The 26,992-nt window shown below is 44.9% G+C and overlaps 1 protein-coding gene across 16 annotated transcripts in view; it reads left to right on the top strand.

The window, feature by feature from the left end:
• Positions 1-26,992, top strand: part of BAZ2A (bromodomain adjacent to zinc finger domain 2A) — a 63,331-nt gene that overhangs the window by 14,550 nt on the left and 21,789 nt on the right. For 4 of the 16 annotated variants that reach the window (XM_088662932.1, XM_088662924.1, XM_088662925.1 and 1 more), the window contains exons 1-13: positions 4,306-4,613; positions 12,203-12,340; positions 15,114-15,659; positions 17,597-17,761; positions 19,816-20,037; positions 20,840-21,037; positions 21,139-21,199; positions 21,322-21,430; positions 22,881-22,982; positions 23,466-23,676; positions 25,243-25,304; positions 25,839-25,919; positions 26,011-26,244. In XM_088662932.1, coding sequence (XP_088519058.1) covers positions 12,205-12,340; positions 15,114-15,659; positions 17,597-17,761; positions 19,816-20,037; positions 20,840-21,037; positions 21,139-21,199; positions 21,322-21,430; positions 22,881-22,982; positions 23,466-23,676; positions 25,243-25,304; positions 25,839-25,919; positions 26,011-26,244 — 2,127 coding nt within the window. In that variant the 5' untranslated portion in view covers positions 4,306-4,613; positions 12,203-12,204. Of the gene's footprint in view, positions 1-4,305; positions 4,614-4,848; positions 5,484-12,202; positions 12,341-14,356; positions 14,441-15,113; positions 15,660-17,596; positions 17,762-19,815; positions 20,038-20,839; positions 21,038-21,138; positions 21,200-21,321; positions 21,431-22,880; positions 22,983-23,465; positions 23,677-25,242; positions 25,305-25,838; positions 25,920-26,010; positions 26,245-26,992 lie in introns of those variants that run through there. The other 12 variants (XM_088662933.1, XM_088662926.1, XM_088662934.1 and 9 more) reach the window with 9 other exon arrangements.

Here is a 26,992-nt window from a genome sequence, read left to right as displayed (position 1 = left end):
TGAGGCTAGATAACAATGATGAGTTGTTTTGCTGCGTCTGGCTGACTCAGCTGCCTGGATTCAGCACAGAATGGAGCTAATTGGGAACTGAGGAAGGTTTGTTCTGTCCCATTCCTCCCCTCCCCCCCTAATATCTGATCTGTGTTCCCTATAAATTCTGGATTTCCCTATTGCCCTTTCTGGGCAGGGTGAGAGCACATGGATGTATATATTTTTTCTACCAATCTCTTCTGTTGTTTGTGGTACTGTGTGTGTTTGTGTTCTCCCTGTGTCCTCCATCTGCCCTCCGGTGTCTTTCCCCCCTGTCCTCTGGCTCAGCTTGTCCTGCAGTCACAAGGGATGTAATTTTTGGGTTCTGTTGATGCTGGCCTCTGCATCTCAGAGAAGGAGAAGCTGGCAGGGCTCCGGCAGCTCCAGTCTCCTAATAACCACGAGTGCTGCAACGCCAGAGCTGGCAGGGAGTGGAACGTATCTGCACAGGGGAGAGCACCGCAGCTTTGAAGGCCCAGCATACATGTCTTCCGTTGTGCGGGCTTGTCAGAAGCTGTTCAGAGTATACCAGCCCTGAAAGATTTGCTAGCACTTCAGCCTGTGAATTGTGTTAATCCTAGAACTATACAGATCAGAGCGCCACGGCACGAAGTGAAGCAACCGCCCACAAAATTGCAATTGGGGCTATCAAGACTTCAGTAACTTGGAACTCAGTAGGGGAAGTTTAGCTCCCATCATTTGCTTTAAAGCAGCACACACACACACACACACACACTCTTTTCAAAAGGTTGAAGCACTAAGGGGATATAAGCAGCCAAAAAAGAAAAGAAAGAAAAACAAAAAACACATTGGAGGAAATTGCACAAGGTTGCGAGACTTGACCTTTCGTAGCACGAAATTTAGACACCTTCCCCTATATGTCTTTCCCACAGCTACAGTTTGATACATGTCATTTTTCACCAGTATAAAATGTTCATCTAAAATAAAGTCACTTGCCTTTATTAGGACTAACTAAAATGTCAGAGGGCACACAAAGCCGCAAAGGCACATTAAAAAGAAAAAAGCATGAGGAACATCATATAACCACAAGTGTAGTGAGAAGAGTGGAACAAATAATCTCTCATTCACTTTTAGAAAAGTGTGCTGAGACAAATATATGCTAACGGAACTCCCAAGCCCATGGTGAGTGTACATTTTAGGGGAGACTGGCACATAAACTTTTTTCCCTTGGTCACATCCAGAGATGGCGCTTATAGGGCAGCAGAAGATAATGCTATAACTCCTGAGCTGAAGAGTCAGCCCAAAGAACTAATAATATGTAGTAGAGTGCTCCATCACCAGCCTACAGAAGTTCTTCCTCATTGTTTTTTGGACTCAGGGTGCTGACCCCTGTAACTTGGTAACTACACCTTCATCCTCCTGGCATCAAAAGACCTATCCTGTGGCATTTGTTTCCTCCATCGGTTTTTTTATATGAACACCCCTCACCTGTCACTATACTTCCATCTTGCCTTTTGTCTGACAAGTTGTTTAACACCCGTTTCTATATTTCCACAATGACCCCCAAAATAGGTCTCTTAGCAGTCAAAGGTTCTCATCCTGGGCTCTCTCTGGCTTTCCCTTTACCCTCCCACAAGAGAGCCTCCCATTTATTTCTGTGCAATGACATCGAAAAGCATGCCTTCCCTTGCGACCCCCCCATCTGTGCTTTAAGGAGGCTCTTTCCCATGTGCCTTTTGGCAGGTGAGGTTTGCTCAGCCCTGGCATGAGGTGGAACCTTCTCCATGGTCTGTGGAATGTCCTCCTCACAAGTACAACAGGTGCTGAAATTCCTATTGTCTCAATTCACAGCACAGTATTTGTTTGCTCAAGTATCTTAATTATCTTAACTCTTTGGTGGGTGATCATTTTAGTTTTCACTGGGGTGTTGTTTTTTTAATAGCTGCACCTGTTTTGTATTTTGATGAATTTGCTTTTTAATTGACTTGGTTGTTGTAATTTATTTTGGATTGTAACCTGCCCTGGTATTGGTATCAAGGAAAGGTGGACAGTAAATTTAATTAATTAATTAATCTCACTTTGTTGCCGTCCATGGGCGAAACAAGGAGCTGGGTCATTCTTCTAATTTGATAAGTATCAACCATCTTCCTTTTAGTCTTGTTGCTCCTTCGAATGAAGGAATCTTTCTTTACTGTTGGTAGGCATTAACTCAGCCTATTGCCACTTGCCTCTAGGTGACCACAATCCTACCGGTAGTAAAAGCCATTCCAGCAGCAACAACACCCCTGCCCAGCAATATGAACCTTCTACACTACAGCATCCTTACTCCCATCTTCCTAGCCACTGTCCATGCTGACACAAAACCCACAGTCATACCCACATCTAAAAAATGAGAAGCTACTATTGTCATGTAATTGGGCTCTCCCTCCCCCATTGTTTTAGCATTGTCCCCCTCCATCAACCATGCCTGGCTCAAAAAAATTAAAATCACTGCTCCTCCCTCTCAACTAGACCAGAAATGAGGAACCTGTGGGCTACAATTATCACTAAACTTGACCATTGGGCATGCGTGCTAGGAGCTGGAGTCCACCAATGTGGGCTTGGTGTCTCCCACCCCTGCAGTAGATACTCCACACCAAACTAGGGCTTTACCCTGAAACTTGTTTACAGAATGCAGGGGTGCAGCCCTTGAACAGGTGAAGTTAACAACAGAGAGAAACAGAGCTGGATCACACAACGGAGCACATCATTTGCTTTCCCAACATTTGACAGTTTGATTTGCAACTGTATCTTCAATGTTTACATGGCTTCTCCCTGTTTTATCCCCATAAAGCACACATTAGGTTAATCCCAAGCTAGAGTTCAAGGCCGGGTTTGGGTTCTGAAAAAGCCAACCCTCTAGCCTCTGCACCAAGATTGCTGTGTTTAAAGTATATATATGAGTAGCGTTTAACCAGTGATGGTTCATTCACACATGCAAATCATTGCAACCGCTGCTGTGTTGTTCACCAAGTACAGTGGAACCTCAGTTTATGAACGCCTCGGTTTACGAATTTTCAGTTTACAAACGCCGCGGACCCATCTGGAACGGATTAATCCACTTTCCATTACTTTCAATGGGAAAGTTCGCTTCAGTTTATGAACGCTTCAGTTTATGAACAGACTTCCGGAACCAATTGTGTTCATAAACCGAGGTACCACTGTAATGTGAATGCAGATGGCAAACCTGTGTAGGTAGACACTCTGAGCAGGTACAGTGTGCCTATCCTTAACCACTCCTGTCCCACCCTAGCATGGAATGAGAGGACGCTAGCCCAGAAAGGTGGCATACAAATGCTTAAGCTTGTGTACATATCATACCTTTAAAGCACACTCGCCCCAAGAATCCTGGGAACTGTAGTTTGTTAAGGGTGCTGGGAATTGTAGTTCTATGAGGAGTGAGCAACAGTACCTAGGATTCTTTAAACATAAGGTGTACATTCAGCTCAAGGGCGGCTCACTTGTGTCCCTCCAGGTGTTGCTGGACTACAACTCCCACCACCCCTTCCCATTTACTCCCTTGCCCTGGGTGGTCTAGTATTGCAGCTCAACAACATGGGTTAGCTACCCCTGACTTAAAAGATAAGTCATTTTCAAAGAGCAGTAGGAAGCAACCTGATACTGAGCCAGGCCAGGTCGGTTGGTATTGCTTGCTCCTTCAAGTAGCAATGGCTCTCCTCAGGGTTTCACAGAATTGTAGATTTGGAAGACCCTGGAGCTAAAGCATCCATGACCCTTGGCCACCCAACCTCTTGGTTTTATAACCTCCAAGGAAGGAGAGCCCACAACCCCCTGAAGGAGGCCGTACCACTGCCCAACAGATCTTCCTGGTATTCTCTCTCCTTCCTTGCAACTTGAAGTCGCGGGTTTGAGTCCTACCCTCCAGAAGAGCAGGAGAAAACAAGCTTGTTCCCTTTTCCACGTGGCCAGCCCTTGAGACGAAGGCAGGAGGCTCTTCTTCCCAACCCTACTGGAGAGGCCGGGAATAGAACCCGGTTCCTCCTCTTCCATACGAAACGTGGACATCCCTTTCGCCCAGAGCTGAGTTGTACGGTGTCAGCAGAGGAAGGTCTTTTTCTCCAATTCCACCCACCCCTTTTGCAGGGGCTTTCCCTTCGCTTCCGCAGCCAACTTTACCCGCTACGCCTTTATGCATCTAGTTACGTGTTTGTTTATTTGGAGGGTCCCCCGCCTAGGAACCCCGGTCGCTCCCCCTCCCCTTCCCCTCCTCAGAAGGCGGCGGCGCTGCTGCGCTTTGCCGGGTCAAGCCTTGGCGGTCACGGCGGTGGCGGCGGGGCGCTAGGACCCGGCGGCGAGGCGCCGCAGCCTACGACGCTCGTCCCGGCGCTCGCTCGCTCGCTCCTTCGCTCGTTCGTTGGCTGAGCTCGGCTTCCTGGCCAGAGACGACGACGACGGCCTCGCCTGGTGCGGCTTCGGCCTGCGCCACCCTCCTCCCCTCGCACCAGCCTCAGCCGGTGGCCGCCGCCGCCCAGCCTTTCCCGCTGGCCATGCTGCGGCGCGGGGTCCGACCCTTCCCTCAGCGCGGCGGGGCCATGTGAAGAGCCGGCTGACACCTTCCTCAGGTGAGGCGTCCTGAGTGTGAGGTGCGCGCGCGAGGGGTGGGGGTGGGGGGTGAGGAAAAAGAGAAGATAAGCGGGAGAGATTTACGCGGGGCTGAACCAAAATGCGGACGGCAGGGGGGGGCACGCGCAGGCGAAGGTGCGTGTGTGGGAAAGACGTGGCCCCTGAGGGGGAGCTGAGAGAAGTTTGGCCCGAGTCGTTGTGAGGGCGGCGGGGGGGGGGAGCGAAGCAAGTTTCATCTTAGGTGGGGGAGGGCGGCCGGCGGCGGTTGGTTTCCCTCATTCCGCTCTCCCGAAGTGAGGGGCGAAGGCCTAGTCAGGAGAGGAAGGCAGGGAGTGAGGGAGGACACGAAACCCTCCCGCATTGGGGTGAGACAGGGGGCCTCCTCATCCTCCCCTTCCCCTCCCCCCCACCCACCCCAAAAGCCCTGAGGAGAAAAGAGGCTCCTTCGGTGCGGGAGGAGAAGCCCGTTGCCGAAGACATAACGCCTCCCGGGGGCTGCGCGTGTTCGAAGCGCCGCGCCAACTTCTCTCAGGAGTCGTGTGGGGACGACGACGACGGGCTGGAGTTGGGAGCAGGCCCCGCGGGGCACCGGCTCTCGCCCTCACGTTTATGTGGCTGGGCTCCCGTCTTCCCCAGCTCGGCATGGCGCGGTAGTCGAGGGGGAGGAGGAGGAGGAGGAGGCGGCGGCGGCTGGCGAGTCCCGGTATAGAGGCAGCATCGAGCGAGGGGAGCGTGGCCGCAGCTTCCCTTACCTCCGCAGGCGAACTGAAGAAGGGCAAGGCCTGGCCTTTGGGCTGGAAGCGTTTGGGTTTTTGCTCCCGGGAGAAGAATGGCGGCGGCGTTGTTCGCTGTGGCTTAGTGTATAGGAGGTGGGAATTGGTTGTGTTTTAACTCCGCTTGGAAGTTGGGGGAAAGACGACCTGAGCGTTTAGTCGGGTGCCCTTAGTTGGCCTGGAGAGAGTGGCGGCCAGTTTTGCGCGGCCGCTCCCTGCGCTCCAGCTCTTCTTCCATGGCGGCGAGGAGGGCTGCAGGTCCTTGAGTCTAGGGAGATAAGGCTGTGGAAAGTTGGGATCTGTGGGCTTCGCTAAGGATTCCACTAGACTAGATCGAGGAGAAGAGGTCGCTCCCTTCTTGGGAGTAGGGACGTGACCCGGGAATCCTAGCTTCCCTTTAGGTATATCTAAATTCGGTGATGCCGCTTGGGGAGAATGGTTTGTAAACAAGGATGCAGATACCTGGGAATCTTATTAGCACATACACAAGTCATTAATATCCTGAACAGGGCTGGTGTTTGGAGACAGAAATGCCTTTTTGACAAGTCTGTGGAAGAAAACCCAGGAATTATGCTTTGTGGATGGAAATTATAATCGGGGATTATGGCTCCGAAATTTGGGTCTGCTCTAGTTTTCATATTGGGCACCAGAAGGATTTTCTAGTTACTGCAAAGATAGTTTCTGATACTGGAGGTTTAGCATGTGTACAGGAAGTGTTATTTGTATGTAGGTGGTATGGGGCAATTTCTGATGGCAGTCTTCCATGTAATTCGGAAGTAGAGAGGCCAAGGTCTTACCATGAGGGAGGCTGCAAATGTGATTTGGCTGGATGATGGTTAGGGCTGAGAGAGCCCTTTGTGTATGTGTGGTGGTGGGGTGTGGGCATAGGGAATCCCAGGTGACTGAAGGTGAGTGGGAGCCCAGAGCTGTCTCTTCCCCTGCTTACAGCATCTTGATGCAAATAGCCCTCTTTCCTCTGCTCCCTCCCCCAACCTTGCAGGAAGTGGCCGGGAAATGGCAGCTGTGTTTGTTGCTTTCTGAAATGTCCTTTTTAATCAGATTTGGTTTCTGTTTCTGGCTTTCCCTAAACTCCTTGGCTAGATTAGCCCTGTTCCCCAGCAGCCAGTTGGCACAAGATCGTGTAGTTTAGGGTTATCACCACCTTCTTTTTAAAGTTACATGGAGTTTAAAGAGGCAGTCATATATATTCTAATCTAGCAAAATAGGAAGCTCCAAAGCAGGGGTCAGCAAACTTTCAGCAGCAGGCTGTCCCTCAGATCTTGTGGGGGGCCGGACTATATATTTTTTGGGGGGGGGGAATGAACAAATTCCTATGCCCCACAAATAATCTTCATACGTGTCACACTTGCATACAGTTCTCAAGTATATACTTATTTTATGATTTGCCTAGAGTGCTGCCTAGAGTACACCATTTATCCTGAGGTATTTGTTAGTGGGTCATTCTTGGTTGCATTCAAAGAGCATTCTGCCTTTCCTTTTTGTTGGATTTCAAGTGAAGCAACATAACCACAGAAAACCAAACAGTGTAAGGTTATTAACAGATATATTGTCATTGAGAGGTAAATTATGGCAGCCTTCCTGAAAGAAGTGTATCCATGATCCCTTTTCATCTTTTATTTCCTGCAAATTAAATCATGTGGCCCATATTTTAAAGCACAGATGGTGGGGCACGGCTTGTGACCTTCCTAAAGTTGTTGATCTACAACTCTCTTCATCCTTAAATGTTGCCCATGCTGCCTGGTGTTGATGGGAGCCATAGTTGAACAACATCAAGAGAGCCACAGGCTCCCCCATACCTTTTAAGACATTTTTGTGTTTACAGGGGCTTAGATGCATTGCACAGATATAGAACTTGGCAGTCCTCAGCAACTGAAAAACAGTTACTGGTTAAAAGGTTCTAGATTCTTCTTGGCCTCAGCCAATGGTAATCTTTCACAAATGTCATAACATACCCATAAAAAGAAAGCTTTAATACTCCTGCCCCAATTTGTAGTCTTACAAATATGTTACTGTAAAAAGAAAAAGTAATTCTACATGAAAAGTACTTACTGTATGTGATTTTTAAAAATATCAAGGTTTTTGTTGTTGATTTTTGCTAGGGCAAGAAGAGCATTTTATGGTGAAGTATGGAGGTAGGACTTTCAAAGCAGGACTGAGCGCATTGTCTGAAGCACATTTTGACAGCTTAGGACGGGAGGTCTTAAACTTGTAGGCAAAGTGTCTCATTTCTGTGGCTGGAGAGCATGAGCATGTGTCAAACTCCACACCCATTCACTAAGAATAGTTAAAAACAGAGGAGGCCCTGACTCGACAAGGCTTGTAACCCATCTGTACATACTATTAACTACTTGCCCTGCCCGCAGGGAGAAATGAACGACTATGGTTTCATCCTTTGCCACTTTCTCAGGCTATAGGATTCCCTGCTCTCATCCTTTTCATACATTTGAAACATCTGCTTCTGCTGTGATCACATGAGAGACATAGGCCTGAGATATTTACAAATAAGACCTCTGTCTATATCAGCTGTTCCATGTTATTCTGGCATGTGCAGCTCCTGTCAAACCACACCCCTTCCCTTTAAACTGTTTCTGTCGTTCTTGTTGGCTGCAATTAATTCATCCATTTTGCTTGGCTTCTTTCCTAACAAACCATTCCACCTTCCCCTTTAATTACAAGGCCTTCCCAGCACTTCACTTCACCTCAGCTCCAGCTCTGCTTGTCCCTGTGCTGGAGCAGCAGCTGCCTTTTCTGCTACTACCCTGGCCCTTAAAGGGATATTCACAGTAATTTTATGGTTCAACTCGACTGCTGTGCACTGTCAGGGTAGGATCCATTGCTTTTTGAAGGGGGAGCAGCAAGTGGAATAGGGTGGCCTTAGTGCGTTGCAGAGATGATTCCTGACAGTGCATATTGAGTTGAGGGAAAGGCATTTTCCCTGCTGCTATTAGTAGAAGCCTTTCCCCACCCCCATCTCTGCAGCTACAGAAGCCTTGCAGTTTAGGTGGTGGAGCTTGGCATGACATTGCAGTAATAGAGGTGTGTGTGTGTGTGGGAGAGAGAAGCTTCGTGATGTGAGGGAGATTGAAGCAGTGAAGCAGAAGCTATGGATGAAATGCGTATTTCATTAAGATTTAGTTTATTTATTTTTACGCCTGGTTTGGGTACATAAATTTGATTTTGACAATGATTACTTCCTGGGGAGAAAAGGGCAGGGTGATTGATTTTGACCTGGTCAATTATCTAAGTATGTCAGCTTGGCAGAAATAAAGATTCTGAAAAAGAAGCAGCTCTACGTTCTGGTTTATTCTCTCTAAATGACTTTTTGACTTTTACATTTTGGTCACTAGCACTTTTCTTCCTGGCAGTGAAGCATTTCTAAGCTCTGTCCCTGTGCAAGGGCATTTGGAAAGCTACTGTTCTTCATGTTTTCTGTCAAAGCATACAGATAGGGGGGGGTACGGTGTATGTTTTAAGCAATATTCAGACTCTTCTAGAGTTAAGGCTGCAACTTTTTTTTGCTATGGAGCCCACCCCTCAGAAGGAATACACATGCCTAGAAAGGAGGAGCCCACACCCTACTGCTTAGCTCTCTTTCAGCCACTACTACAGTAGCAGGGGGGAATTTCTTTGTGGAATATGCTAGGTGGTTTTTGTCCTTTTCTCTGTAGCTTTCTTCTTAAAAGCCTTTCCGTTATTTTCCCTTTTGTCCCACCCCCATATAGCGTTTATCTGTCATTCTTAATGTTCACTGTATGCTTATGGCACAGCAGCCTTCATTTACCGTAAGCAGGGTGAGGGGTTTGACAGTTCATTGACCATGACAGGTGGTACCTCGGTTTAGGAACAGTCCTGTTTACAAACGATTCGGTTTATGAACTCCGCAAAACTGGAAGTAGTGTCCCGGTTTGCGAACTTTACCTCGGTCTAAGAACGGAATCCGAACAGTGGAAGGGCACCGGCAGTGGGAGGCCTCAAGGAAAGCACGCTTCGGTTTAAGAACAGGTTCGGTTTGGAACAGGTTCGGTTCGGAACAGATTAAGTTCGTAAACCGAGGTACCACTGTATTGGTTCTGTCTTGAGGAGGCACACAGGATGGGCACCTGTTCTTAGTGCCAAAATTTATGAAGTAAGTACTAGATTCAGTAAAACTTTAGAAACAAATAGGAGTGGGAGGTAAGATACCCATGACTTTACTTTTAATGTGTTCGTTCTCAGACTGTGAACTGTTTGAGAGGGTTGGTGTCATCTCTCCTGTTAAGTAAATGGACCTGTGCCATCATTATTTTTGAGGGGTATTCTAATATTAGGTCATTCCATAGGAGTTGCCCGAGTGCAAGTGTCATATCTCTCTAGTGTTCATACTCTTATATATACAGGATGCCACACTATATTCAAGGTTTGTTGACGTTTGTTCCGAGCTTTGAGTGGAAGAAGTATTATTTAATAGCAAGGCTTTATGGCAAAGCTTCTGGATTCAAGATGTAATATAAACTGTGGCTGCCGTAATTATTTTAGTAAGGAAGTTTCCTAGGTGACTTATTGTGATGTACATGCTTACTTATGCAGAAGATGTAAATTGTCAGACTGGTCTGAATCTGCAGTTTGAACTCCATCCTCGTTCATTCATCCATGTGTTGCCTTTCTTGGCAGCTGTCCAGACCTGCCTTGAGCATTTTCTCTTTAGTCTTCTATTTCAAAGGGGTGGGGAGGGAAAGGTCCTGCTTGAAGCTGGTAGGACTGCCATGTTTGGGAGCCACAGATGTCCCACTGGACATGCAGGGACTGGACTAGGCCCCATGCCAAGAGATTATGCCCTCTGCTTTATTTTCATCCAGCTTCTTTGAACAGTGCATCTATTTAGTGCATTAATTTCAGTAACAGGAAATGGTGGCTTTTCCCCAGAGCTGCAGAGAGGCGAAAGTTCATCTGCATCCCTGTGGAATGAGAAAATGACTAGCTAGGCGGGGGCGGTGATGCTTTGGTAAAGCTTGCATCATCTGATGAGGAATTTTCACATACTGCTTTGCAGTGGATGAGGCCTAGAAAGCCACGGAAGGAGCAGAGACTTTGCAGTCAGCCTGCTCAGTAAAATGTTTTTAAAACAGGAAAGGCCCTGCATTAATACATTGAATCCCTCTTTCTCAATAGTAATTGAGCCTTTTAATCACTTTTCCAGAACTGTTTGGTCCTTAGGTTTCCTCTCCGAGGAAAGCATTTTAGGGGCCTATTTGTGTGGCAAGTGGACTTTATAACTACATATTAAGAACCATCCTGTGGACTCATTGCTATTTGATAGTTAAGTGAGAGTAATCATGAAGCTTGCAAAAGAGATGTGTTTAAATAGATTCTGGTATTAGAATGGAGTGCCTGAGTGGATTTCAGAATCCCTGGCTGAACTTTCCCCGTTCAAGATAAGTTGAAATTGGTGCTGCTGGTCACCTCATGACATACCGTATTTTTCCATGTATAAGACTGGGGTTTTTCCCCCCTAAAAAAGAATGTCAAAAATTAGGGAGCATCTTACACATGGGGCGTCTTATAGACAGAAAAATACGATATGTTTTTCTTATGTGGATTTCAATGTGAGGACTTGCATTGTTTAGGGAACTTTCTCTTTCTCCTAAGAGGCAGAGATCAATCAGTCAATGTTGATCTTAGTTGCACAGTTTCTGATGAAAGCCTGGGTTTTATCAAAATGGACACAATGGCTTTAAATATATGGTCATTAAACTAACTGTCCTATTGTTATAGCATCTGCCCTGCTTCCTATTTTTGAGAGCTAGTGTAGCATAGTAGCTGCAAGACTGAGGTGTTATTCAGGAAATCACTAGTGCATCACCTGTCTGGCCATAGGTAAGCCATTCTCTCTCAGCCTGCCCCCCATTTGCATTATGGGTATAATACAGTCATACCTCAGTTTAAGTACGCCTCGGTTTGAGTAGTTTCAGTTTAAGTACTCTGCGGACCTGTCTGGAACGGATTAATCCACTTTCCATTACTTTCAATGGGAAACTTCACTTCAGGTTAAGTACGGACTTCCGGAACCAATTACACTCCTACCTCGGGTTAAGTATGCTTCAGGTTGAGTACTCCGTGGACCCGCCTGAAACAGATTAATCCACTTTCCATTACTTTCATTGGGAAAGTTCGCTTCAGGTTAAGTATGCTTCAGTTTAAGTACTCCACAGACCGTCTGGAATGGATTAATCCACTTTCCATTACTTTCATTGGGAAAGTTCGCTTCAGGTTAAGTACGCTTCAGGTTAAGTACAGACTTCCGGAACCAATTGTGTTTGTAAACAGAGGTACCACTGTAGTATTGTTTTTCCTTACAATACAGTGGTACCATGGTACCTTGGTTTGCAAACAGTCTGGTTTGCATACGTTTTGGATTACAAACACGTCAAACCCCGGAGGTGTGTGGCCCGGTTTGGAAACTTTTTTGGGATTACAACCCTTCTTCTTTTTTTTGGATTACGAACCATTTTTTTTGAGGGCCCATTGGCAAAAGCGTGTCTTGGGTTACAACCTGTTTTGGTTTACAAACAGACCTCCGGCATGGATTATGGTTGTAAACCAAGGTACTGTACCACTGTATTTTGTTCTAAGGATAATTTGGATAAGATGTGAAGCATTTTGAGTTATAGAAAATACTAAATATCTTGGTATCTTTTGTTCAGTCACTGGCTAAAATGTCATGTTGGAGGATTTTTTCACTGCTGTCTGTGAAAAGCAGCATCTATGTAATGACTTTAACTTTCTATTGCATGTTTTGCATTTTCTTTTCTCCTTAGAAATGGAGGCGAACAACCATTTTAATTTCACTGGCCTTCCCTCTTCACCTGCTGCCTCAGGACAGAAACCTGCGCCTTCCTCAGGGGACAATGTCTACACAAATGGATCTCCCATGAACTTCCCTCAGCAAGGGAAAAGTAAGTGTGGGGCAATGAACCTGGGTCTTTTGACCTTAGTGACAGGTATCAGCATTGATCATACATGGTCTTATAGCAAACACTGCTAGCCCTTGCCTTTATAGATTGAGGTTCCAGGTCTTTTCTGATTATCTCTTTGCAGAATGGTAAGGAGAACTGTGTGGATGATGGTTGTGCCTAAGGAGGATTTTAAGGAACTTGAATACCACAGCAACAGGCAAAGTTGTGTGTATTCTCACAGGCCACCATGAAAGCACAACTAGATCTGATGTGAAAATCTGATGTTTTCTTTCTTACTGTTAAAGTTGGGAGAAAGAATTAAGGCTAGTCATGGGGTAAAAACCTCAGATGAGCATTGTTTGCCTGCTGGGAATGGAGGAGTTCAACTTTGCACTCTTCTTCAGTTTAAGCATTTCTTCTTGACAGGTGGAATACTCTCCCCTCCTCCCCACCATGTTCTGTTCTGGAGATTCTTTTGAGCATGGGAAGGCAAACTAAGGCCCAGGGGCCAGATCTGGCCCAATCACTTTCTAAATCTGACCCGCAGGTGGTTCAGGAATCAGTGTGTTTTTACATGAGTAGAATGTGTGCTTTTATTTAAAATGCATCTCTGGGTTATTTGTGTGGCGTAGGAATTCATTCATTTCCCCCCCCAAATATAGTCCGGCCCCCCACAAGATCTGAGGGACAGTGGACTGGCCCCCTGCTGAAAAAGTTTGCTGACTCCTGCTTTTGAGTATGTGGGGGAAGCGGGGGGAAGCCCTGTTGTGCTGTGGGAGCCCTTGCGCTGGCTTCTGGTAGCATGCTGGGTTACATCTGGGCTCAAGAGTTGTTGCTGTTTCACATACAGTGGTACCTCTGGTTATAGACGCTTCGGGTTACGTGTTTTCAGGTTGCGTACTGCGGGAACACCGGAAGTACTGAAAGTACTGAAAAGGGTTACTTCCGGGTTTCGCCGCTTGCGCATGCACAGAAGCGTTAAATCGTGCTTCATGCATGCGCAGAAGCAGCAAATCACGTCACGCGCGTGCGCAGACGTGGTGGTGCGGGATACATACGCTGCAGGTTGCAGATGTGCCTACGGATTACCTCCGCAACCCGAGGTTCTACTGTATGTTATAATTCAGTTAAAGCAAGCTTGGAAGGGCTTGTGAAGATTTAGGATAATCCGTGTAAGGCATTTCCCAGTGTGCAGTTTTTATCTGACCTTGCATAATTTCTTCAGTAGTGGTGTTGCTTCCCAAAGGTTTATTAATTTTAATTAATTAATTTGGCAGAATATTAAAGTGAGTCTATTGCTTGTAAACTAACAAGAGTGCACAGAGGAGCTGGGAATTGGAAAACATATTTTAAAAACAGCAACAACCTAAGGCAAATCTCAAAAGCTGCTGTAGAAAAAGAGTGTATTCCTGAAAACATTCCCAATTTACAGATGTTGGAATATGACCACTCTTTAAGAAGGCACTTTAAGAAATAAAGAAGGTAACTGTAAATGGATGAAACACTTTTTAGTTTCCTTCTAGAGCATGGAAATGCTGCTTTGTCTTTGATTGATTGTAGTTCTAATCTTTACATGGATGACCGAGACATCATCCCCCATATCCCCTCATTTCCACCTAGGCTCAAAAAATAAAACAGGGTTACCCCATTTTCTTTATCCAGAAATGTTCTCCCCACTGGCTTTCAAGGAGCCGGTAGCCTTTCTAGAATTCTGTCTACCTGGTCATATAGGGTAAAGGTATTCAAAATAGACCAACACTCCACTTCTGTTGCTGCTTCTGTTGTTCAGTGGGCCTCTGCCGTTTTGGCTGTTAGGACCCTGTCTAGTATGCAGTTGCTGCTACCACCTTTTGCCTTTTCCACTCAGATTCCAATAAAGTTTCTTCCAAAAACGTTTAGAATAAGTACAGATACAGCCACCCCAGAAATGGTAGCGCTATAAAGGTCGGCCCAGCCATTGTAATCCTCATTGATTAAGGATGGAAACGGATCAAAATTAGCATCATCTTTTTCCAGAAGACAAGAAAGAAAATACATCCCGATTACAGCTCTTCCCATACTGAAGACATACTAGGTGGAAAAGACTACATACATTGGGAGGTGAGGGGAGAATGGTGGGCATGTCAACCTTTGTTAAAGGCTAATGCATCTTTTATCACTTGTAGTTACCAAGAAAAACTTATAAATATGACTTGAGAATGTGGCAAAAAATAGAAATCAATAGGCAAGGGGAAGAAATAATTTGGGGGAAAAGTTTCCCTTTTTTGCCCTTGCAAAAAAGGGAATGGGTTCAAATACTGCAATTGAGAGAAGTAGATGCACTGTGAGAGGGGTGTATGTGTGTGTGTGGTTTTTTGTTTTTTGTTTTTTTGCATTGCCCATCCTCCAAGGAGCTCAGGGCAAAGTTGATGTTATTTCATTCAGTCCCTTCAACCAGCTTGAAGTATGCTAGAGTGTTGGCTTGGGCTGATCTTAAACCAAGACTGAGTGATGAATTAATCTCAGAGCCCTCTTTGTAAAATCAGAATAGTGACCTACCACATAGGGCTGTTAAGAGGACAGAGACTAAAATTCTTTTTCAAAGTACATGCTAATACACATTTCTTATCCAGTTTACTCAGCTTCATTGTGTCTTGCTTCATCTCCCCACCCCCACCCCTATTTTGTAAAAAGAGATAGGCCCAAAGGTGGATAGAACTTTCTCCTCAGTCAGTGTTCCTTGCATTTGTTGTGAATTTTTAATAGCTGGTTTCCTTCCTTCTTTCGTTTGCAGGTTTGAATGGAGATATGAATGTTAATGGCTTATCTACTGTATCTCATGCTAGTACTTCAGGGACCCGCTCCTCAACCAACTCTCACCTCCAACACCCCTATGACTATCTCTGGAACTACTCTCAGTACCCATCTGGCAATGGCAACAACCTCAAGGACAGTCCACTGTTCTCCCAGTATCCACTGAATGGTATTGCTGGAGGCAATCGGCAAGGCTCACCTGGGCATACCACCAATCTGAGGGGAAGTGGCAGTGGGCAAGAGTTCTGGGCAAACGGCACTCCAGGGACCATGGGACTTAACTTTGATTCAACAGAGCTCTATGACTCTTTCCCTGATGATCAGAATTTTGAAATCCTGCAAAATGGCCCATCCAGCTTCTACACATCATCTCAGCCTTCCCCTATGCTTGGCTCTGGCAGCCAGGACTTCTCGCCACAGCAGGATGAACAAGGCAATGAGGAGCCAGTGAAAGAAACCTCCTCTGCAGTCTCAGAAAATGGCACCAGATTGATTGGCAGCATGGAGCTGGCGAACACGCAGCCAGGTATGACTGGCAATGGTACCCAAACTTTTTATTCAGGAAACTTACATTTGCAATATGATTCCCCTGCCTGCCTGCCTGCCCGCCCCAGAACACACTCATGTCTGGGTTAATCATTAGGCTATGGTAAAAGGCAGGGCCCTTGCTAGACTGAGAGTCTTATTAATTACATTGTAATAAGACTCTCAGTCTAGCGAGCATCTCAGGATGGAGATTTGCTGATTGTGTGAATTGTCGTTAAAATTCTTCACAATTCAGAATTTTATGTTTGTTCGCCTATTGCATGTTCTAGCTAGGGGAGCAGTGATGGAGAGAATGAATCATTACGCCTGCTTCACTTGGATTTTTTAAAATAGATTTAAAATATTTATAACCTGTCCTTCACTGGTTACCAGAGGGTGGAAATATATACATCATTAAAATACTAGATAACTTCTTGAAAATAAAATGCACCTAAAATATTAAAAACTAATAATTAGAACATTCAACATCCCTGTTTCATTAAAGCTAGCAAATAAATTTCAAATTGGTGATTTGCAATATTAATCCTCCCACACCTTCCCAAAGGCTAGGGACGCAGGTCTATCTTCACCTGCTGGCAAAAAGCAAATAATGGTGCATGACACAACTCATAAGGACATTCCAGACATGCGGTCCCACCACAAAGAAGACACTGTTGCATCACTGCCCCTGAACTTTGCCTAGCAGGGAATAATAGTAATAATAATTAATAATGATGATGATGATGATTTATTATTTATACCCTGCCCATCTGGCTGGGTTTCCCCAGCCACTCTGGGCGGCTTCCAGCCGAATATTAAAAACAATACAGCATCAAACATTAAAAACTTCCCTAAACAGGGCTGCCTTCAGTTGTCTTTTAAAAGTAAAATAGTTGCTTATTGCCTTGACAACTGCTGGGAGGGCATTCTACAGGGCAGGCGCCACTACCAAGAAGGCCTTCTTCCTGGTTCCCTTTAACCTCACTTCTCACAGCGAGGGAACTGTAGAGCCTCCCCTGCTGATCTTGGTCCATGGGCAGGCTAATATTAGGTGATGCTTCTCCTGGGCTATTCCTATCCATGGAGTTTACTTCAGTGTGATTCCAGACAACTTTCTACTTAAAGTTCCTATCAGACTTGGCTTTAGGAGGCCTCTAGCTGTCTTGCTGCCTTCCTGCTCTGGCCAGATTTCAAAGGCCAGTTTGCCACCTGAAAAAAATTGCTGGACAGCTACTTGAAAATGCAGAGGTGGCAGAGAAGCAATCTTTCTTTGCTACTACTACCACCACCTAAGTTTATACTTGGGAGTTTCAGTCATAGAGGCTCTGTGCTGATCATGAATTGCCCTTTAAGTCACCAGAAGGCACCTGCAGTTAAGGGGGGATGAGAGTGACAAGTCCACACTGGTGTTGTTCATGGATTTTTGGAAAATCCCGTGGAAGCAAAATGAGGGTGTGAACTCAGGCAAATACAAGTCACATATCAGCTTTGAAGAGGAATGAGGTTGCGGTGTGTTTGAGCAGCAGAATAGCTTATTTTGGTTCAGTGACAAAAGACCCTGACTACAGATAAGCTGTACGCGTGGACCTTAATTCAAAAAGCTTTGCAATCCCAGAAGTACCTCATGGACTTGGAGCTTGCTGTGTCATGTCAAAGGCTATTCTTAGAGTGGGTGCTTTTGTCAAGCAACATGGCATTATCTGATGCAACATTCAAGCTACACTGGAGTGATATGTTATTGATTTGCTTTGGGGACATCATCAGACACTTTGTTCCACAAAAGGCAAAAGTTCCTGACTTTACTTTGCCATCTATGCTGATTAGTTGCTTTGTGATGTTCCGTTCATTTACGTACCTTCTCTGGTTCCAATTGATGGCTGGCTTTTTAATGATATGGAAAGTATAATATTAACTTTTAAAAACAAAAATCTCTCGCAGAGTTGAAAATATGTGGCTACAGTGGTCCTTCTCCTGTTGGTGAGCCTCTCAGCCAGGAAGCTTCTGTCTTGGAACCTGATGCTGGAGGTGGTTGTCTGGAAGATGCTTCTCGGATTCCTCCTCCACTGGAGGACCCCTTGGAACCATTCGAATCACTGGACAGAGGTAAAGGGGTGGGATTTTGCTTTTGCATCATTTCCATGTAGTCATCAGTTATGGTGACAGCTATATGGAGTTTGCTGGATAAGGGGCTTCTCTGGATAGTTTGTCCTGAGGCCTGTATAAATGCAGTCAGTAGCAACTTCTCTGCTGATCACAAAGTGTTCTGTGCCCTGTCTGCAACTAGCTCCCATGTGTGAGCATGTGCTGCTGCTGTTACAGATGTGCAGGCTCTGCAATAATTGTCCTTGTGCTTTTTGATACTTGCCCTCTAAGCCTAGGCAGCTATGGGCAAAAGTTCTAAGCCTGTTTGCCCTTTCTCTATCTTACTGATGATTGTGGCTAGCTGCTAAAGCAAAAACATTCAGATAGGATTAAATAGGAGACTCGTCAGTGTAGGGACCCCGGTCTAGCATTAATGGTACTAAAGGCACATGCTCACTTTTGAATTTCCTCTTGAGCTGTATTTCCACATAATGCCAAGTGGACGCTTTGAGAGTCCCAAAATAGCAATTTGGGGTCAGTTTGTGCTGTATAAAACAACAGTCAGGTGGCAAATAGGCTACCCTGAAGAGAACAGCTGGCTCGTGAGTTTGGCACAGGAAGAGTTATTGACTCCAATTTTGGCCCACTACTTAAACTTCATATCTGGCCTTTGATCCCAATACTAGTGTTTGGAAGCAAGTTGCCTTAAGAGTAGCTAAACACCTCCTTGCAGGATCCTTATTTTCCAGCAGTACTTTAAGCCAGAGATTCAGACTGAATGCTTGTAGCTGTCTATATATAACTTGATTAGATTTTAATACTATCAATTTTATTAAACTTTATCCAGAATAACCCAGGAAAAATAAATATTGCAAGCTTCACAAAAGCAAGAAGAACATTCACGCTGCTCTATATATACAGTATATATAGAGGGGGGGTCCACAATGCATATTCCAATAACTTCAAAATAGCTTCTATCTTCATTGGCCTAAATAGCTCTGTGCTTACCATTATTTATCCATAGATAATATGTGTTTATCAGTCGTTACTACTTCATTATTTCTTGTTTTACCATGAAGTTACAATTCTTGTTGCTCCTAATATAGTTTGGATCAGATATATTTACTGGAAACATAATACTTACAATATCACAATAATTAATCAATATATAGGTTAATAACACCTTCTCCCAACATGCTTTAATACCCATATGCTTCAATTATCATGCATTGCCTCGTATTTATAAGCCACTATCCTGACCACATCTTTTCCAGTATTTGCTATTAAACTTTTTATCCACTGTAAAGTCAATTAACACCCAAATTAATTATTTTAACTCCCTTAAGATGAGGAAAGTGGCTGACACTGATGAGGAAGTTGTTTCTCATCAGTTTTTCTAATACCTTTTCATATATAGACGATCCAATTTATAATTTTGTTTCTCCACATTTCTGAGAATTCTCCGAGCAACTGGGGAAATCTAATTACTGTGTTGGTTTACACTTTCATGAAACCGCAGACAATTCCCTTCTCTGTGTGAGAAAAATCATGTGAACTGGGAAGTCCCTGGTTCAAATTCCCCTTCTGCCATGAAGGTGTTGGCCTTAGGTGTGGCTGTATTCCCCTACTTCAGTTTTCTCTCTGTGATATGGGCATAATACTGCTCCATCTGTAGTAGAGATTACAGAGCAGGATATAATGTATGCTATAAAAACCCTATTATTAACAAGCAGACACTCATGGTTTTCTATCTTGTCTTAACTTTACTTTTTTTAAAGGTGTGTTTCTAAAAAGAATTGCATAGAGGTAAAAGCCAATATGACCAAGTGGTTAGAAAGTTGAAGTTGGACTGGATTTCAAATCCTTAGTAAATCATGGTTGGCCTTTGTCCAAGTTGCAACCTGTTTTCTCCCTCTCTTTAGAAGGGTAGTATTAAATACCAGTCTCATTTAGCAAATTAAAAGTGCTCTAGAGTGTGTAAGTGGTCATGTGATCCTAGTTGAGATTATTATGGGGGTGATGCTGCTGAGTTGGATGGTAAGCAACAGATGTGTCTCCCAATTCATGAATTGTAGACCCAGGGACAGGAGATCTTTATGAAATGGATACATCCGAGCTGGTGAGTGGCAAATCTCCTCTGGAGGACCCTTCTGACATCTCTGCCCTGGATTGTCCTGGCAGCCCCTCTCTCAACCCTTCCGACTCATTCAGTCTATTGGCGGATGACAGCCAGCCTGACACCTCACTTTTTGGAAATGCCAGTTTGGCACCTGTTCTTGAAGAGTCTGTTTTGCAAGGTGAGAATGGTCTACAGGTCCCAAGAGACATAGCTGCCCCTTTGTTTAGAGGAATATTGAACTACAAATTTTATGGTTTGACTCTTCTGGGTTGTAACGAAAGAAATCGAGAGTCCTGGTGGGCTGTGTTCAAGTAATAAATTATCTTGTAATTATTGGCAACATTGTAGCATATGTTCACTTATTAAACTGTACTGAATTATATTAGCCATTATTGAGAGGCTGTATATCTACTTTTTGTTTGAGGTGCATGTAGACATTGCATCTCATAGCAACCACAGTAGAGAATGGAAAATGTGTGCTAACCCTTGAGTAACTTCAGTACAGAAGATAAGGAATTGGTTAAATTTGTAATGCAAAGATGACTTGTCTCTTTTATATACTGTGAGGCCTTCAGTTTTCTCCCCTCCCTTCCTTGAAGTCTGTTTGGAAGTGTCTTAAACAATGCACAGTAGAGAAAACTGTGCTGGGAACAGAACACATAGCCAAGGCAGGATTAAACCCTGACCACCTGCCCATTGGCTGATGTCACCAGTGGCATCAGTTGATGGATGGGTTAGTGTAGTTTAAGGGAAACAGCCTCACAAGTCAAATTGGACCCCCTAACGGGCCAAGATTCACCCACAGGCCAGGGGTTCCAAACCCTGACAGGGCAAAGTGAGTAATTTATGTGAGTACTCTTTAAGTATGTATAACTAAGTACTGTTAACCCCTACTCTTCTTCATCTGTGTTCGCTTTTCTAGATTATAATTATTTTCCTCTCTGCACGCCATTTACCTGTTTTTGCCTTTTTTGCTGCAGACAGCACCCTGGAGTTAACAGCTGTGAGTGAAGTAGTACAAGAGGGCACAGAATTTCTGGATTCACAAGCACCACTTGAACCAGAAGCTCTAGATACCCCGTTGGAAGAGGTAGCCAAGAGCAGTTGCCCAGAAGACTCCACATCCATGATAGATGGGGACAGTAAAGAGGCCTCAACATTTAGTGTGTCAGCAAAAGGTAAGTAGACCCATTTCCTGAAGACCTCTCAGTTGCCTAGACTGCATTTTAAAACACTAGCCGGTGCTTGTTAGTGTTGGTAACTAGTTCTTTCTGCTCAGGTGATGTTCCAAGAAGGCGGATAGCCACAGCAGAAGAGGTGCGGTACCCCTTAAAGCATGGGTAGGTAGCACCATCTGCTTGGTGGGGTGGGTTTCTGTATGTAAAAGGTGCTTGTCAAGGTATGATGCCTTGAATTGGACAGTGCATGTATCTAGTCTTTAACATGCCATCTTTATGTTTAGGTGGCGAAGGGAGGTGTATATCAAGAAGGGAAGCAACCGTTGGCAGGGAGAAACCTGGTACTATGGCCCCTGTGGCAAGAGGATGAAGCAGTTTCCGGAGGTGATAAAGGTAAAGCGTGGTTCTCAGAGGGGAATTGGTGGTGACTTGAGCTCCTCTGGGAGCCACTTTTCCCTAGACACAATTCCTGTTTCTTCACTCAAGGGCAAAAAGACCTTCTACAGGAGTGGATTCACTTGCCTTTGAACTCCTATAATTGCTTTTATAGTTAATCTCTTTGGTATGTTTCATGGGAAATGAGTCATAAATAAAGCAAAATAATCATTTGCTGTAACAACCAGAGCTCTGGTTTTTACCGTGCCACAGTGGTAGAGGAAGATAGGATGCTGAATTGCTATGGAATTCTTCCTTGCCTTGGATCTGTTGGACTCGGATCTCAACCTTTTTGAGTCCACGGCTCCTTTGACCAACTATATTCTTTTTGTGGCACCCCCGTGAGGCTCAGGAGCACAGTTATGTCATTCCTTGCCTGCAGAGCTGGCAGCCTCTCAACCTTTTTTGTACACGTTCCCTTGTGGAGTGTTCCCTCAGCCTCCTCTCCTCTCCCCTCTCCTTGGGAATCCTCTAGGCACCCCTTGCCCCTGGTCCCTGAGCTGCCCCACCCCACCCCAAAGAGGGGTGCCTCCTCACATTGCCCCACAGGTGCCTGGGACTTGTTTGTCCATTCCCAACAGCAAGGGCTGGCAGACTGGCTGGCTGGGCTCCCCTGCCCACTTGCTTGCTTACTCTGAGGCCGCCTCAGCTCCAAGCAACCAGCACCCCCTGGCCACCCCCAGAGGCACCATTTTCCTTCTGAACCTGTAACCAGGGCTGATGCAGCAAACAGCTGCACAAGCCTTTGGGAGGAAGAGATGTGAGAAGGCATCAGAGGAGGGAGGGAAGGAAAGAGGGACAGAGGCCAGTGTTGCCCGCAACATTGCCCGCGACATCCCTGACCATCTTTCAAGGTACACCAGGGTGCCACGGCATACTGGTTGAAAACCACTGGTATAGAGAACTGTTTGGAAAGCAAAGTAGTATAGGGATCAGCACTACTTGACTATCTCTCTTTGTTGTTGTTCAGTGGTCCTGTATCTCAGATAGCCTACCGGTATGTCTCTTCAATCTCTTCCTCTGCCCCCTGCTTCAAGCCTTGTTACTTGCTCTCAGACATGACTCACGGTAGTCACCCCCATTTCCTTCACTTGGAGCTTGGGAACTATTAACTGTGCTGAATGTGATTTCTGCTTTAGAGCATCAGTCCAGAAATCAGCTTCACCCTCTTCAGTTTCTTTCTATCAGACAACGAGCAGCTTTATTTGTTAATGCATTAGCCCTTTCAGTAGACAACACCCAACATGAATTTCTTGGGTGCCTTTTCCTTCTCAAGATGGATTCACCAAGTCTCATTACCGCCAAAGGGCAAGATGTCCACCTCATAGAGAACCCCTCCCCTAGTAAGAGACTAGATGCTACACAGGATCTGATCAGCTCATATTTTGGCCATTTACTTCCCTTCCAGTATCTGAACAGAAACATTGTGCAGAATGTTTGTCGTGAACACTTCAGCTTCAGTCCTCGAATGCCAGTAGGAGACTTCTTTGAAGAGCGAGATACACCCCAGGTTAGTAATGGTGTTAGTCCAGGAGTTTGCTAGGGATCACTGGCACCAATCTTGTTTACAGCTGTCTGTAGAAACATCATGTGCTTCAGGGGAGGCAATACAAATGAAGTTTTATAAGGCACAAGATGTTTCTGTGCCTACTATCAGTTTCATAACTGACACAAGGAGGGCATAGCTCCATTCTCCAATTCCTGAAACATCATTGCAAAACCAGGCACTTGTGCTATCATAGGGCCTTGGCACTATGGGTTGGTAAACTGTGAAGAAAGAGTTTGCCAACCTCTTCCCTACCTCACAGTCCCTTTCTTGGCATCAGTTCAGAATCTGTGTTCAGGAATGACTGAATTTACTGGGGTGTACAGGAAGCACCACTGGGAAGCATCACTTTTCCTTGCAGGAGGAAAATCTGAAAACCTCTGCATCAGTTGAAGTTGATAGAGATTAGGAGGGATCTATTCCTGTGTATCTTTCTTCCTTTCACAGGGCCTGCAGTGGGTGCAGCTGACGCCTGAGGAAATTCCTTCCCGGATCCAGGCCATCACAGGCAAACGTGGCCGACCCCGCAATACTGAGAAAGCTAAGGCCAAGGAAATGCCCAAGGTGAAACGTGGCCGGGGCCGACCTCCCAAAGTGAAAGTGCCTGACCTGCTGAGCAAGACGGATGCCAGGGTTCTGAAAAGACTGGAAGCCCAAGGTACCAGCTGGACGAGCCCTTTCTGCATGCCGGTAGCTTTCACAAGAAAGAGCTTTAGTTTGTGGCAGGAGTTGTTTGTCAGTCTCTGGAGGCAGGGCTGTTCATTCTGTGTGCCAAGGAAATTCAATTTTTGCTCTCAAAACTAAAGCATATCAACAAGATGCATGCAAATCTGCTTATTTTACATAAATCTCCATTTGCATGCCTTTTCTGGAAACTAATGTTTGAGTTTTTGCAAAATTTGGAATTTCTTGTCAAGGAGCGGTGTGGCAGCAGGAAGAGAGAAACGGATAAGCAAGGGGCAGTAAAAGTATATAGGTAAGAGAACATGACTGGAGACTGAGGGGAGGGACAGGTAGCTAAACATGGCATAAAAGCTCTGCCCTGGAGGATTGGAAGTACTTGCAGACATTGTCTTCCTAGCTTTCTTTTGTGTCTCCACAGCAATGAGGGATAGAAACTTGTGGTTTTTATATATTTTTAAAGACAAACTGAGAATTTCAGGAGTAGAAAAACGACTAGAATTCTATGTGGGTTGCACACAAGCAATCTTTAAACAGATTGTGGTCAATCCTGGTGCATCATGAGTAGCTTCCAGGCAGCATTGGCTAACTTTTTCCTAACCCTCTGAGGACTGCATGCCAGCAGTGGATGTGATCAAAAGTGTGTATGGCCAATTTACACGTGTGCGTTCACACAAACGTACCATGCATACACGTATTCAGACCTACTTCTAGCCCCAACACACATTCAGTCAGGCAAATAGACAGACAGGTACATACGATCAGACAATCATCTGTTTGCCCCACCCAACTGGCTCTTCATCTGCTCAGCAGAGGAATGGATGGTGAGAGGAGTCCTCTGAATGGCAGTACGGTTGCGGGGGGTGGTAGGGAGAGGAAAATGCTCTCTCTGCTTACCTTTCAAAGACATGGGTTATGGCTAGGAGGAAAAGGGAAGGAGCACTGCTGCTTTTCTGAACACAAAGACCTCCCAGCTATAGTGGTGTGCCTGAGAGAGAAGTGGTGACTTTCAGGGGTGAGAAATTATTTTGTGATTCCCGTCAACTGTATCTGTACAGTTGACAAAGCTCTAAAGAGAACATGTTGGTTTATGTCGTACCTTGGGATCTTATGTAGACTGATAGCAGAGCAGATAGTAATGAGAGATTTTGTGGTTATGGATGCTCATTCAGGGTTGCGGTCATTAATAACAGGCATTTTTGGAGAAGGATATAAAACTTTGACAATTGAGATAGAGACACACTCACCTTTTGTGTTTCTTAGGAACATACCACCCTAAGTCTACATCTTTTGGAGAAGTGGTACCTTATGTAAAGCAGCTTTCCCCCACCTAGTGCCCTTCAGATGTTGTTGGACAACAGCTCCTCTAATTCCAGATCATTCATCCATCACGGATGAAGTTTTGCTCCCAACATCTGGAAGGCACCAAGTTTGGGAAGCCTGCTATAAAGCATGAAGATAACTGTTAGGTATGGAATGGAGGGCTGGGCTAGTCTCACTTTTTCTTTTTTTTAATTTCCTCATTCTCCATTTGTATTTGCAGAGGTGCTCAGTGATGAAGATAAGCTGAAGATGAGCAAGATCAAAAAGAAAATGAGGCAAAAGGTACATGCAGTAGAACAGGACAGTGTATTCTTGGTGGGAAGGGGGCACAATATTCTCCCCCCATGCAAGAGGGGAATGCTTTTGGGATGAAAGGAGCATTTCCCAAGCCGAAGGGGTGAGGTGGGGGATGATGAGAGCTTCCTTCTTTGGTTGCCAGTAAGGATGTGTGTACCCCAAGACATTCCAAATTGTGCACCCAAGTCTGGAATATGTCCAAGTCAGTTGGCATAACACTGCTTTCACATTTCAAAAGGATTTGTTTGTTTGCTTGTTTATTGGCAAAGGATTTGAATTGCATAGTGAAATGTAGAAAAAAAGTTACATGGGTTTGTATTTTAGGGACAAGAGAGCAAGGAATAAGAATTTCCCAGTTAAGCCGAAAAAAAGTCAAACTTTAATTGATAAATGTTCCCAGTAAATGTTTTGGGAGCTACTACTGTAAAGATAGAGCAACGGCTTTCCACTCCTTAGGTTTCTTCTTTTTGAGTGGATTCTCTCCTTGACAGAATTCCTCATGCTTGCTTTTTTCCATAGGTGCAAAATAAGCAGAGGCAGGAGGCCAAGGCACTCAAGCCCAAAGAGGTCAAGGCCAAGGAAGTAAAAAAGAAGCCGAAGGTGGGTCAGGAATGGCCCTTTGGAAAGTTGGAAGGTTGGCAGGTCCTGAATAATTCCATGTAAACCTTGCCATGTCTCTCCTCCTCTCCAGGTAAAGAAGGAGAAGAACAAGCCAGAAAAGAATAAGCCAGAGAAGCTGAAGGAGAAGGCAAAGCTGAAAGAAAAAGTTAAGCCCAAGGAAAAAAAGCTGCTGGTACCAGCCAAGGTTCCCCGAAAGGTGGATAAGAATCTTCTAGCTCGGCGTCAGGAAGAACGACAGCGGCAGCAAATGATTCTGGAGGAAATGAAGAAGCCCACTGAAGATATGTGTCTAGGGGACCACCAGGTGCATAGAATTGCTTGGCTATTTAGAGGTTGGGAGACAGCCCCCTATTCCATTCATTCGTTTGTTTGTTTGTTTGTTTATATCAGGGTTTTTTTTTAATAAAAAAATTTGTATTGTAAAACAAACAAATAAGCATGGAAAAGAACATATAGCGTCTCCACTTTCAATTCACAGTCTTTTTCACAGTTTGTTTATTTTTGGTATGAGATACTATTGTCATAGGCATTGGGGGGATAGAGAGGAGAGAGATGGGGGCATAATGATCTTATTGGATAATGATCTATTGCATAATGCTTGTGCATGGATTTTTGTGTCTGCCTCACGTGGGTAGGTCCTTTATATAATTATTTATTTTTGTTGGCATTGTGAGAGATTGTGGGATCCAGAGGTTGGTTGCAGTATGGTTTGGACAATCTTACGAAAAATGGGGTGCATTGGCATTAAGGGTAGAGATGGCAAAGAAGAATCATGGGCAAAGGTGGGTAGAGAAAGCTGTGTAGGTAGTTGAAGTCCTGCCAGCTGATGAAGGAAGCCCTAGGCATCTCCTTTTCTTCTAAACGTCTGCTAGACTATTAACTATCCTGTACAGCTTTGGCTAGAATTACATGATACGTAAAAGCAGAGTCACTATGAAAAATAGCAGTTGAATGTTTAATTCCTACCTTCACCTCTTAATATCTAGAGGAGCTTGCCAGAGTTATGAAGTCGCAGTATGGTATGTTTCTCTGCCTCATGCTAATGGTAGCAA

The sequence above is a fragment of the Zootoca vivipara genome, chromosome 2, assembly GCF_965207765.1.
Source record: "Zootoca vivipara chromosome 2, rZooViv2.hap1.1, whole genome shotgun sequence".
NCBI classification, from domain to species: Eukaryota; Metazoa; Chordata; class Lepidosauria; order Squamata; family Lacertidae; genus Zootoca; species Zootoca vivipara.
This window is presented reverse-complemented; position numbering and strand designations above follow the sequence as displayed.